The following is a 14091-nucleotide window of genomic DNA, read 5'->3' on the forward strand; positions in this document are numbered from 1 at the left end:
TAAGAGAGGTTCCCCTCATGGGCCCTTATAAGCGCAGCCCCTTGACCTTGCTTTTTCTTCTTACTTTAGTTTTTCTACATATTAGATATTTTTGTGTATGCATTTAATAGCTACCTGCTCCCATGAGAAAGCAAGCTTCCTGAGGATGCTGGGCTTGTTTTGCTCACACCTGTGTCTCCAGTGTGAACAGCAACACACATTGTAGGTGCTCAGCAAAGCAGCTGTTCAATGAATAAATATCAGAAACCCTCCAGGTGAACAGAGAATAGTTAAGACAGATAAAGAATAAAGAGTTATATAAGGATAAGCATAAAGTACCACATTAGCCCTAGGCACAGTGGGGACAGCTTTTTTCATACACAGAGATCTCAGTCACTTCACCACCAAATGCTCTCACATCTCAACCCCCATGACTAGAGACGGGCATTTCTAATGTAAAGTTTTGGAATTCCTTTTCCTTCATTTACTGTCAAAACGTGCAGTTTGATGTCCAATTCTATTTGTCTTTTTGAAGGAAGGGAGATGCTCTCACTGCATGGGTTGTAGGGAAGGCTTCTCCACACATCATGTCTTACAATTGAAAATGCCTTAGACAGGACTACTCTTCTCTCCAGGTAACAGAGTTTCTCAAAAAGGGGAGCCCATGCCTAAGCTACCTTTGCGGTAGGAAGGAGTTTACGTCCAGGTGGGGCCGGGCACTTACTGCTGGAGCAGGAGGCTTCTTGAGGGCTGGATGACATTGGCTGCGCACAGAGTTGACAGAGGCAGTCTCTCCCATTGAATGTGACGCGATCTCCAGGTGGAAACGGGCGCCTGGAGACAGAAAGACATCGCCCTCAAGGTTATTCCAGCAATTTCATTCCTTTTCCCGACTCCTTCTGCTGCTGCCCTCTGGTGCCAATTCGTTTCTTGGAGGAGCACCAGCCAAAATGTCTCAAAAGCAGTCTTAACCAAGCCAGCCAGCTGGATACAGTTCAAACAAATAAACGTGCCACATTTGAGAAGAAGGGAGAACGCACGGCTTCCACAAGTGACCAGAGGGTAAAATGGAATGATTTACCTCTAATCCTTAGTGGAGGGATGTTCCAACAAGTTACCTAGCAGGGCACACATGGTAAAATTTTCCATTTTCCAAATGGAAAATCCTTCATGAAGAAACACTTTAAATGCCATAAATTCCTATGCAAGCTTAAGGCCCCTCCCCGGGAGAACTGATTACAGATCAAGCATTAACTTTTTCAGACTTTTTCCCTAGACCTATATGATAATTAGGCTCAATTAGACTTTGTCCTGGACATCTGAATGGGTGAACTGAATGTTTCACAGTGCTGGAGACCCAGTCCCTTATAAACTTGGAGAAATAAAACAGCTTGGCAAATATCTGTTAAAATTTAGTATTAGCTTCTTTTCAGAAGGGCACTTTCCTTTCACATTGGACATTCAATAACAGCACATTTTGCAAAAATATTCCTTCTGCATGTATGTTATCAGTTTCTTCTCCTCCCAGTTCAGCAGGCAAATAGGTTTTCAAAAAAATCATTAATTAATAGCCATATGACAGTTTCCATCCTGCTTACTTGCAATTGGCCAATTTGCCAATAATCTTCACCAACGTAAGTTTTCAAACGTGTGATTCTGTCAACTAGGAAACATAAAACTCTCAAGCAAAACATCCCCACACACCTGAGTCAGAAGCAATTCCTTAAGAACAAATTCAAGCTTCTTGACATGAGTTCTACTTTCCCAGCTGCTATTCCTCCTTTCAGTTGCCCTTAGGCTGCCCAACAGTTGGTAATTAACTGGAATACACACACAGATAGTAAATTTGGACTTAACTCTACAATTGGTGCCAGTCATCAAGGACACTTAAACTCTCATGCCCCCACATTTTAGAAGTGCTGAGTTGAGGTGCTCTCTTCCCCTTTCATGGTGCTGTGTTACTTTCCATTGTTCAGATAAGGCTCAGAGAGGTTAAGTGACTTGCCTAGATTGACCAGCTAGGGAGAGCAGGTCACAGGCAAGTGCAGGACCCTGAGAGGGAGTGCCCCTTTAAAATGTGCACCCTAGGTGCCTTGCCCACCTTGCTCTAGTCCAGGCCCTCCCTCTGATCTAAACTTATATTTTCTTACTTGAATCCCATACAGACCCACTATGGGATAAGCTAGAGTCCAGTTCTCAACACAGGGCCAGCCAGGTCTTTTGAACTTTGCATTTTATCTTCTAAATGACCCTCTTCAGCACTTTCCCCTTTCCTGCGTCCTCTGCCCACACGGGTTCACTTCCTTCTGTTATTGGCATGAATGCTTGTAATAGAAAGAGAACTGGATTTAGAGTAAGAAAATCTGAGTTGAAATCTTAGCCTTGCAACGTTAGGGACTGGGAAAGTCCCTCCGACTTGAAGACTCGGAATCACTCACAAATAGGGATGCTAATTCCTGCTCGGCTTCACAGTATTGCTAAGAGGGTTGAATCCAATTCTACATGAAGGCAATTTGTAAACTGAAAAGGGGGCCTCCAGTTCTGGTAGAATCCCCATCCTTCAGCAGTGGCAGCAGCAGCAACAGTGATCACCTCTCTGCTGGCTCCAGCATCCAGGGACATGGCTATCACCAATAAATGTCTGTCCCTCGTTATCCACTTTAAAACAACGATCTCTCAGGGCCAGGACCAGGAGGGCTCTAAGGGTTTACCGGGGCCACGGCCTTCCAACCTGGCTGATTCATATCATACTGGGGAACCCTCCAGAAACTACTAAATCAGCATGCGAGTTTTTTGGGGGGAAGGCTAGAAATGGATATTTTTAAAGCACCCTCCCCAGGGACTTCCAGTGAGCATCCCTGTTTGGGGAATCACCTGCATCTAGTCCACAGCCTCTCATTTTACAGATGAGGCAACTGCCATGGAAAAGCTAATTCACAGAGGTCTCGGATCAGCCTTGGAAGCAGGACTAGACCTCCAGTCTCCTGAATGCCAGCCCAGCTCTTAACCAGGATTCAGCCAGAAAAGGGAGAGGTCAAGAGGAAACTCTGCTTTTGAGAAAATGCGGAAAAATTTCCATCTCATGAATCCAGAATTTTTAAACCATGATTTTTACAAAATGTAATTGAGGAATGGGTTAATCATTAAAAAAGTTAATAAAATAATTTTACTAAGAATATTTCACTTAAATCTTATTGTGACTTATCTATGACTATTATCTTGTTAATTAATTATATAAAATTAAATTTACCCTTTGAGAGTGTACATCTCTCTGGCCTAGAAACAGGAAATGCTTAAAAACAAAACAAAGCACCTCCTCTGAACTGTAGTTTTCACAAAGACAGAGCAAAATGGAGCACACAATCCCCACCACTCCAAAAGGCATGGGATTGCCCAATTAGAATGGATCGATAAAGTCACTGACCCTTACTTGTGAATCTCCTCGTTATGGAAATCAAACCCACTTTAAGTTCTATAATGTGTAGCCCTCAAAACACAACAAGGAAAGCACATTTTCCCACCCACACGTCACACAGTTCCTTCTCCCTAACTGATCATTTTAATCAAGCTGGTTTGTGCAGTTAATATTTAACTTTGGTAGATGATAGATGCCTAGAGAGCAGCGGTTGGCAAACTTTTCCCCTGAAAGACCAGATTGTAAATATTTTTCTGAGACTTTGCAGACCATACGGTTTCTGTCACAACTACTTAACTCTGCCACTGTAGCTTGAAAGCAGCCACCGACAATACACAATACGTAAACAGATGGGCGTGGCTGTGTGCCAATAAAACTTTATTTACAAAACAGGTACTGGGTCTAATTTGGCAGTTTGCCCACTCTTGCTATAGAGTAAATGAGACTATTTTAAACACACACACACATATATACATAAGAACTTATACTTCCCAACAAGCTTTATCTTTCCAAACAGTTATGCCATTTCCTCCAATCTTTTAATGCTCAAAATGTTTTGAGACCCAGAGCTGCTTTCAGACTTAGTTTCAAGGCACTTAAAATCAGTCGTGTTATTTCGCAGAGGACATCATGCATAAAGTTTCCCAACTAAACTATTTTTTGACTAAGACTGATACTATAATACGAGTTTTAAAAATCTAAGGCTGCATCCGAAAAAGAGTGTTTTAAGACTACATACAACTCGAGACAAGAGCTGGATTCCCCAAGCTTTGACAGCAAAACGCGGCACTGCTCTGTGGGGGAAGCCATCACTTACTTGCAGATAGTGCAAGCAAAGCAGTTGGGATGGTACGTCTTGCCCAGGGCGGTCACCACCTCTCCTTCCACGAATTCCCCACAGCCATGGCAGCGTGTCCCGTACATCCTCTGGTAGTCCAGGGTGCACAGATACTCCCCGTTCTTGATGAAGAAGCCCCCTTGCGCCAGGTCACAGCCGCACACTGTGGGAAGACAAGTTCACATCTGGTCATCATCTGCCAAGCTGCTGGGCAGCAGCTGCTTTCTACTGCCTGCTGGTTACTTACTGTATGACCTCAGTGGTTTGGGGTTAGGGGAGGGGACTGGTACAAAGAGCTATTTATTGTTGGGCTTTGAGTTCTCTCTTGCCTCCCTCCCCTTTCGTTTCCCTCCCTTTGGGAGCTATGCAATATCTCATACAAGTAAAATCCATTGGCTAGGTCTCAGTGGCTTTTGTGGTATGTCTAAGATTCAGAGACAATCAAACAGTCTTTGATGGAAAGATACTCTTGGTTCATGCTGTCTCAAATACGAACAAAGGTGTCCCTGGCAGTGTTATTAGGAAAGGTACCCACTGCTTACCCACACAACTGCTTGGCTTGAGCCAAGATTGTTACTGAGCTGAGTAATAAATTCCCACTATACCAAAAGCAGTAGCTGAAATGTCCAATGTCTATTTTTTCACACTCTAGAAATACTTTCCCATAGCTATGAAAAATTCAGACATTTAATTTTCTCTTTGTGCAGTAAATAGGATAAGGCAATTATTTATATATTACAGAGAGAGATAAATATGAACAGGCAAAAGAGGAAAGAAAAGGGAATGTGTCCAAGATAAAACTGTCCTTCGGGACCTCCACACATGCAAAAGAGGATGCTTTGCTGTGTCTGGATTTTGGCATCTCTTTCAAACTGTGCAGCTATGAATTATGGAGATGGTGCAAAGAAGCAGGTCCTGGGCTGCCAGGGGCTTGGGTCTGGTCTACGTGTTCAGACAAGACCAGAGCAGGACACAGCAACTTGTCCAAAAATAAAGCCAAAGGCAGTCCCTGAGAATAAACATTTTCTACTGCCAAGTGACTGGGAAGCAACAGCCAAAGCTGGAAATCTCCAGTCTTACTCTCTAGATTCCCAAGGTTGGATGACTCCGATACAATTAAGGACCTTAGGGGAAGAATATAGGATTCTTCCTCATTATTCCTGCAAGCAGGTGGAATAGGCACTCAGTTGGGGTAGAGAGGAGGGGAGTTCAACCGCTAAATTGCTTTCCGAAGGACCTACTAGAACTCTTCCAGGGTTCGTCTGATTAGTTCCCATGACTCATTAACGCATCCAGATGCAGCAGTGCTGAGCACAGAAAGATTCTGACTGAGGTAACTACTCCCCCACCCTCAGTTAGAGGTCTTTACTAAGTGCAAACTATTAAAGACAATCAAGGTGACATAGAACCTACAAACAAGCCTCCTACTGTGGATTCATCAGTCTTTGTTTAGGTCAACACTCCACAGCTATGACCTCCTTCTTTGCAATTTATAATCAAGTAACCCAAGATGATGGCCTGAGTCCATCACATCTGAAAATGACCACCCTATAAATACTACTGTGATCACATTACCTGGAAAACAGCTCGTTCACCACCTGCTGCCTCCTCTAACCTGCCAGTGCCCCCACTGTTCTCACACCTGCTCCATCCCTACCAAATGGGTCCTGTGGGTCGAGGGAACTCAAGTATGGACTAGCCTCTCTTCAACAGCAATAAACACAATCTTAGGGGTCACAGAACACCTGAGAGATTTTTTCTTCAGTATTTTTCTATGTACATATCTTATTTTCCCATGAGATGACAAAGCACTTTATGGGTAAGAGTCCCCACCTTTACTTCTTTTGGTTCCTCTTTAGGAAACTTCAGCTATGGTATCTAAGGTAATACTGGGAACGCGATTTTTGAGTTAAGTTGAATCCAGCCTCAAATTTGGTGGGTCTCCCCGGATTTCACCACAGTCCTGATGTCTCAGTGACTCTTCCAAACTTGGGTATTTCTCAAAACCATGAGAAATGACAAAGTAATGCATTTGGACTGCTAGTAATTCCCTTTGTTCTCTCCTCCAATCACCTATGGTAGGTTTAAAAATTCACAGATCCTTTATAAAAAGACCAGGTGGCAGGGGCTGGCCCCGTGGCCGAGTGGTTAAGTTCGCGCGCTCCGCTGCAGGCGGCCCAGTGTTTCGTCGGTTCGAATCCTGGGCGCAGACATGGCACTGCTCGTCAGACCACGCTGAGGCAGCGTCCCACATGCCACAACTAGAGGAACCCACAATGAAGAATACATAACTATGTACCGGGGGGCTTTGGGGAGAAAAAGGAAAAAAAAAAAAAAAAAATCTTAAAAAAAAAAAAACTTATAAAAAAAAAAGACCAGGTGGCAACAGGGTAATCTTTATGCTAATACAGATTGTTGAGACAGCTTCAAGGCTAAATGTTTTAGAAATGTTCTCAGTGTTATAGAAATTCCTTATAGTTACTGCTTCCTTAGGATACCTCTGGGTAGTCTTTCTAGTTCACGTGGTTTTGTGAAATTGACATATATTCTCCTTTATTAATAAAATCCTAGTTTATATCAAACTAACGTAGCCTTAACAAAATGACTTCCTAACTACCATTGAGAGCTGCCAAACTACAGCGGAACTGTGCTCCTTTGTGGTTTGATATCGCTTAGTCCTTAACTTGAAAGCAGCGGCCTAGACTGGCTTATCGAACTGTACTGTTGTTTCTTGTGTATAATACACAAGGAAACCAGCATTTGAAGAAAGACTCATGGAGGCAGGGGTGGCTGAAGGTATAGAACAGGAAGCAGAGAGAGGGAAAGGCTATGCTGCTAATACCCGAAGATACTTAATTCTTACATTTCCTAAGAATGGACCGGTTGTGACATAACTTCAGACTCTTCCTTCTTTCGTCTCTCCAGGCTTTACTTGCCTGTTCCTCTTCCTCCTCCTCCAAACACAACTGCTCTCCTAGGCCAGACCCTTAAACGCAGATAACTCCCATGGAGGCCATCTCCTTCGTCTAGAATATAAGACCTCCCTGGGAACAGATCTCCTCCACTCTCAGAGCTCCAACTACGACTTTGTGCAAGGGCTCTCAAATCGATGTCTCTATCTATGATGTCTTCCCCAAGCTTTAGACTCTTATTTTTAGCTGCCTGCTGGGCACAAACAGACAGCATGCCTATCTCAATCTCAGCATTCTCAAAACAAACCCTAACATCTCCGCTTCTCTGCCATCCTCCTTCTAACCTTCTGCTATTCTTCTATTCCTTCTTTCAATAAAATGGCAGCACTTCTCATTCTCCCACTCTTACACCAAAATTTTCATCCGGCCACTAACTCCAATTCATTTTCCCAACAAAACATTTCTCTGATCCACTTCCTCCCCTGCCTCTTGGCGTCACTACTCAGATTCTGGCCTTCAGCATCATTCTCTTGTCTTAACAATTTTATTGTAGTAGTCTTTGTACTGGAAACAAAACAAAACAACTCAAATTTCCATCAGTAGAGAAATAGTTGAATAAATTACGGTATGTCCAGTCTATGGAGCTGGTATTATAAAGAAAGGATTAGATCAACATCTACAACCCAGAGTTATGACATGATATAACATTAAGAAGAAAGAACAAACAGCACAGAGTAAAGAATTTTAATAACCCCATTTAGAAAAAGGCTACTTACATTTTTATGAACAAGGAAAAGTGAGTCAACACAAACGTAGGGTTATTAAATTGATTATCTCAGCAGGATGGAGAATTATTAACTTTTTCTTCACATACCTATGTGTCGGCTCACTTTAAAAAAAACTAACTGTGGTGAAATACACATAACATTTACCATCATAACCATTTTTAAGTGTACAGTTCAGCGCATTATATACATTTACCCTGTTGTACATTTTTCATCTTGCAAAACTGAAACTCTGTACCCATTAAACAATAACTCCCCATTCTCCCTCCCCCAACCCCTGGAAACCACCATTCTCCTTTCTGTCTCTATGAATTTGACTATTCTAGGTACCTTATATAAGTGGAAGCTCACTTTAATATTAAGATGCTAAGAAAAAGTATCCCAAACTTGGAAATAAGGTAAGGGAGAGAAGCATATTCTTCTAATGTCATATTGGAGTATTAACAGCTCACCCAAGGATTATTTCATTACCTAGGGCACTGGATCTGTGTTTGACAAGTTCTTTACTATTGATAAAGGCCCAGACTTTGAAAATAATGGTAACTTGTTGATTCTTATCCAGTAGAGATACAGATGATTTCCGTCTAGCTTTTTTTAGATTATTTTTTTATTTTTTCTTTTTCTCCCCAAAGCGCCCTTGGCACATAGTTGTATAATTTTAGTTGTGGGTCTTTCTAGTTGTGGCATGTGGGATGCTGCCTCAGTGTGGCCTGACGAGCAGTGCCATGTCCATGCCCAGGATCCGAACCAGCGAAACCCTGGGCCGCCGAAGTGGAGCGCTCGAACTTAATCACTCAGCCATGGGGCTGGCCTCTCTATCTAGTTTTATTGGCCTGTTCGACTGCTCATCAGTTTATATCTAACCCTGGCATCTTATCCCAACATTCCTTCTTGAACGCCTTTATAACCCATTCCCTTGGTTCTCCTTTGAACCAGCTTTACCATCCCTCTGGCTCCCTCATTAATGAGTTGGATAAATTTTGGATACAAGTTCATTCTATATTTGTATGAGTGTCATATATTAAACTTTTTGAAAATTACACTTTGACAAAGGGGTTACTCATTTTAACCAAAAATATCTAAATCGATGAACATTTAAAATTTTGAAAAAGCTTTGGTCAGTTTTATATGAACAGCTTAGCAAATACTTTCAACTGATGGCACAAAGCAAAACTTTCGCATCTACATGATTACAAAATTTCAGTTAGTAAGGTCAAACTTCAGTAGGATATATTTAGATTTTTAACCTCAGGAGCGCCATTTGTCTTTGCTTTAGTTGAAAGGTAACGTATGCCCAGGGAAAAGCATAGATTTCTTTCACTAAAAAAACAGAGCTACCAGTGAATGAAATTAATCTTGATGATCAGTTATTTAAAACGTGCCCCACTCAAGGCCCCACTGAATCTTGCCTGCTTTCCTGTCACTAAGTCATGGCCACAAACAGACATACACCTTCTTGGTGTTATGCTCTTGAATCCGTTCCCTGCAAACCACTGAATACTATTAACTAGTGAAGCAGGAATATGTACATCCAAGCAATTTTATCTAAAAGTTGTGAAATTAGTAACAGGCCCATTTTAAAGTCTTAAATCTTTAAAAGAAAATTAACATGTTGCAAAAATACCACAGAGCAGGAGAGGAACTAAATCTGGAGGTGTCAAACAAGGGTGGAAACAGAACAGTATTTTAGTGCCATGAACAAGGCTGCTGTAGCAACTATTTCCTCAACCTTCTAAAAATAGCAGTTACATTTTATGTTGCAACAAATTCATTTCAGGGACATTCCATCTGCCTGTCAAGTGGTTCATACTGCCAAAAATTTAGAAGAATAGGTAGTACTCAAAGCTCTGCCCAGACAAGGGGTTGCAGGTAAAATGCAAAAGATATTTTCTTCATCTATATCAGTAGGCTGAAGGTCTCTGCTGGGCCACCGCTCTCATTTGTGTTCTAATCAATTCATGCCAGCGAGAGAGGGAGGGATGCTAAGCAAACACGATTAATGTTTTCAATTTAGTTTTGAGCAACACAAGCATTTTAACTGGGGGACCAGGAGCCCTTCTGAGCTTGCTCCAGTGACGTGGAGGCCCCACGTGGCCGGGACCTGAGTTACATCCCCTCACTACTGGTGATAAGGGCCATGTGCTCTACAATTGCTGCTTACCCTTAGCCAGGTCAAAACCCTGCTCTACCCTGCCTGGGCCAGCACCATCTCTGCCTCCTCCTAGGCTGCCAGGTGCTGAAGCTGGGGGTGAGATACACACAGGGTATGGAAGTCTCAAACACTCCACTGGCAGATTAGTGCTGTGAGTACCAAATACTCCTAATTCTCTTCCTCCATCCTTGACTCCAGCTAAATTTTAAAAGAATTTTATTTTATCCAAGATGTTGTTCTATTCATTTCCTCAAACTCTCTCTTCATAGAAAATACAAAGGTACACTTTGACATAGCATCTTCCCAAACCACCCAAAATTCCATTACAGTGTGGGGTCTCCTTGAATCCGTTTTTGCTCTGAAACCCAGAGTAGTGTGTTTCAAAGTACCATACACTGTAGCTCAAAAATGCTATATACTGTAGCCCAGAGCTCAAAACAGCTGAGCAGAGACTCATAAACAATAATATGAGGGGGTGGCTTCCCCCCAGAAATAACTATTTGCCAATGCATTATCCTGGAAGCAAATACTATGCCTCAAAAAACATATTTAAATAGATTTTCACATTAGCTTCTAAATGCACATCAAAATCAGTGATCATTTCTGGGAAAGAAGATAGCAGTCAAACCAGGCAAAATGGGCCCCCAAAGCAAGGCATTTGAGGGTTGTATTTAATTCAGAGTTTAAATTTATATTAAGTAAAGAGTCTTGGTTGGAAAGGAATCATTTCAGAACCCCTTTTGTTAATAAAATCTTTGACTACATAGTAAGTTTGTTTTTAACACCTGTTGTGGAACTTCATGTACAAACAATACTAATTATAACCAGCTCGAATAAGAACGATATCACTCAGAATAAGATCTCTCATTTAATGTACCATTTTGTTTTGTTTTTGCTTTCAAAGATTTATCCCACAACACAAGAACAAGTATTAAACTCTTCCATGATAGCATAGATTACTTTAATAATCAGAAATATCAGGCATAAGGGCTGAAAATGTGGACAAGGAAAAAATGAAAGTCTGGCCATGCTTAATAGGACCTTGCTTACCCCAAGTAAGCCTATCTCAAACTAAGGCACGCGTTTGAATTTGGGGCCCACAGGTAAATGTTATTAGGTCTATATTCTCTCCTCTCCTTTTCCCCTTTTCAGTCCCCAGGAAGAGCTGGGTCACGTATCTTTGCATGTTATGAACTTTGCACCGAGACAGCCTCAGTGAGAGTTGTATGTGTGTCTATAAGCTGACCCTAGAGAAAACAGATGAAAGCACAGAGGCTTTGCCATTTTTGCCAGCAACCACAAAAAGCAGTTAGCATGGGGTCTATTAACCCTCCCAATGGGCTCTTTTTCTCTAGTTTCTCCCCAGCCCAATTTACCCTACACAGTTCCTTCAAATTAATAGGATAAGAGACTGCTTTTATCCAGTGGTTCTCCTGCTCGCCTCTGCCAAATGCTTTGACCTTGTAAATAAGGTCCTCACATCTACTAAACCTCCATCTCACTCCTCCTGAACACCAGTGCTTTGCTCCAGTCAGTATGACTCTCCACTCCCTGATGGACAGATACCTGCTCTCACCTCCTGCTGACGCCAACCCCACCCAGGATCCCTGGCTCCACTCAGGTTCAATCTCCTGATGAAGCTGATTGCCTCCTTCAGTTCCCTCCGGCTCCACTTCCTCAGGCTCAGAATAATTAATGACACATGACTCCTATTTAATATACGTTGTCTGGTACCTTATACCGCCCTTGTGACTTTCTCCTTATCTCAATTGCAAGCTTACAGAAGGCAAAGACCACTTCTCCTGTTATTTTATATCTTCGCAACACATAGATGGCAAATTACTGTCCCTTTCCCCCTCTTTCATATTGCTTTAAACCAGGCTGGGGTCTGGACAGTGTGGGCAGAGCCAAGTTCCTTTGGCATAGCACATGGAAAGGGCCATTAGGCATGACTTTGAGCCAATAATCCTGTCTTTGCTTCTCAAAGTCCTAATTGGCATCAAGATGGTGGTGCCAAAGTAGTAACTCCACCCCCTCCCAACTTCTCTAGTCTTTTAAGGCCCTGAACTTCCTTAGCAACTGAAATTGACTGCAACTCAACAACTAAGAGACCACTTCAATTCACATGTGCTACATATGTGGTCAGACTACGCTCCATTTTGTGGTGAGCAATACTAAGAAGGCCCTGATTACAGAGAATAAGACTGTGACTGGTTAAGCGCTCCATGATTTATGGTGCATGAGAAGAAACTAAAATGGGATCACAGGGCAGCAACAGGAATAATTAAAGGGCTGAGAGAGAACACTTAAAAAAAAAAAAGTAGATGAAATTGGAATTAGACCAAAGAAAAAGAAGTTGGGATAATAATGGTCTTTAAGGGAATGGTGAGTCATTTTAAGGAAATCAATAATCACCTCTTTTCCATCTAAGAAGGCCAAAATGGGGGAAAGTTTGTTTTACATGTACCAAGAGGTGTAGGTAAGATAAGCTTACAGCTATAACCATAGAGATGACTACAAACGAGAAGAGGCCCCTAAAGGAGGCTGTATCATATCTATGGTTAGGAAATATTCATGATAGAATAAATGGCTTTTCCATCCAGGACAGCAAACAAACATTCTTCTGGATATGGACATTGTGATAATGTTACTTTACTGAGCTATACATTTAGGTCAAATCACAGAGATTACGTTGCAATGAAAAGAACATCAAATTCATCATTTTACCACTTTCTAAAGTTCCATTTTAGAAATGAGATATAAACATAAAGAGTTAGTTCTTATAGCATATAATTTAGATAATACAATTTTACTTTAAAAAAACTATCTAAACACAGAAAACCCTTAATCTATATACTCAACCTCCCAATTTTCATCCATTTTACTCCATAAAAATTTATGCATTTTATAAATGCATATATTCTACATGGAATGATTCTGACCTGGTAAACATCTTACAAACTCTAAGATGGCAAAATGGAAAGAGCTATTGGAGATGGGATGTTTTCCCCAAGACCCTACACAGAACCCAATCTTTAAAGACTAATTCTTGAAATACATATTGCAATTCATTGACATGAGTAGAGTTGTAGCCTGAATTTTCTAAGTTTTAGATACACATTTAAAAGTAATTTTGGGGGCCATCCCCATGGCCGAGTGGTTCAGTTCTCATGCTCCACTTTGCTGGCCCAGGGTTTCACTGGTTCGGATCCTGGGCACGGATATGGCACTGCTCATCAGGCCATGCTGAGGTGGTGTCCCACATGCCACAAGGGGAAGGACCCACAACTAAAAAAAAATATGCAACTATGTACTGGGGGGATTTGGGGAGAAAAAGAAGATTGGCAACAGTTGTTAGCTCAGGCGCCAATCTTGAAAAATAAATAAATAAAAATAAATAAACAAAAACAATTTTGATGTTCATGGGTTCTCTTGATGGATTGAACATTACAGAGGCCAAGAGATTTTTTTAAAGCTATCAAAAGATAGCATTTTCCATACCCTCTAACACACAGTTAAGATTCACATTGCTAAGTGGTGACAGCCTAGTAAAACATAATTCTATATGAGGATTTGTGCTAATGCTACCTTGAGAGAAGAGTTTATATGATCTGATTTTTAAAATTTTTCCACAGATACCCAATATTCAGAAGTCTATTTAAAACTATGTGGTTATGAATAGCATATAACACTAGTTCCATTTTTGAAAAGGAATAAAGTTACTATAATTAATGTTTAAAATGACATCTTTCAAACGACAATAGGAACATCATGGTCTCATTTATTTCTGGTAGAAGGCTGCTTGCCCAAATGAAAGCCAATATGCCAACTCTAGCCACACCTCTGTCTTCACCACCCACTGCCGTGGACAAGGCAGCCCCTACCTCTGACCACACCTAGCAGGCTCCCGCTTTCCAGTCCCGGGAAGGTCAAGTTTTCTGCAGCAGCCATGTTTCATAATATTTAGTCCCCTCCTTGGCAACATCCCCAGACCACTGAGCTCTAGGTGA

At 41.6% G+C, this 14091-nt stretch overlaps 1 protein-coding gene across 20 annotated transcripts in view; it reads right to left on the bottom strand.

Annotated features, from left to right (window-relative positions):
- The window catches only part of ABLIM1 (actin binding LIM protein 1), a 290842-nt gene that overhangs the window by 112164 nt on the left and 164587 nt on the right, over positions 1-14091 (bottom strand). For all 20 annotated transcript variants that reach the window (XR_006887430.1, XM_046652354.1, XM_046652363.1 and 17 more), the window contains exons 3-4: positions 4212-4395; positions 704-813 (exon numbers count right to left, since the gene is read on the bottom strand). Coding sequence is in view for 19 of the 20 variants with exons in the window: in XM_046652354.1 (XP_046508310.1) it covers positions 704-813; positions 4212-4395 (294 nt within the window). In the remaining variant the exon portion in view is untranslated. The remainder of the gene's footprint in view (positions 1-703; positions 814-4211; positions 4396-14091) is intronic.

The sequence above is a fragment of the Equus quagga genome, chromosome 2, assembly GCF_021613505.1.
Source record: "Equus quagga isolate Etosha38 chromosome 2, UCLA_HA_Equagga_1.0, whole genome shotgun sequence".
Classification (NCBI taxonomy): Eukaryota; Metazoa; Chordata; class Mammalia; order Perissodactyla; family Equidae; genus Equus; species Equus quagga.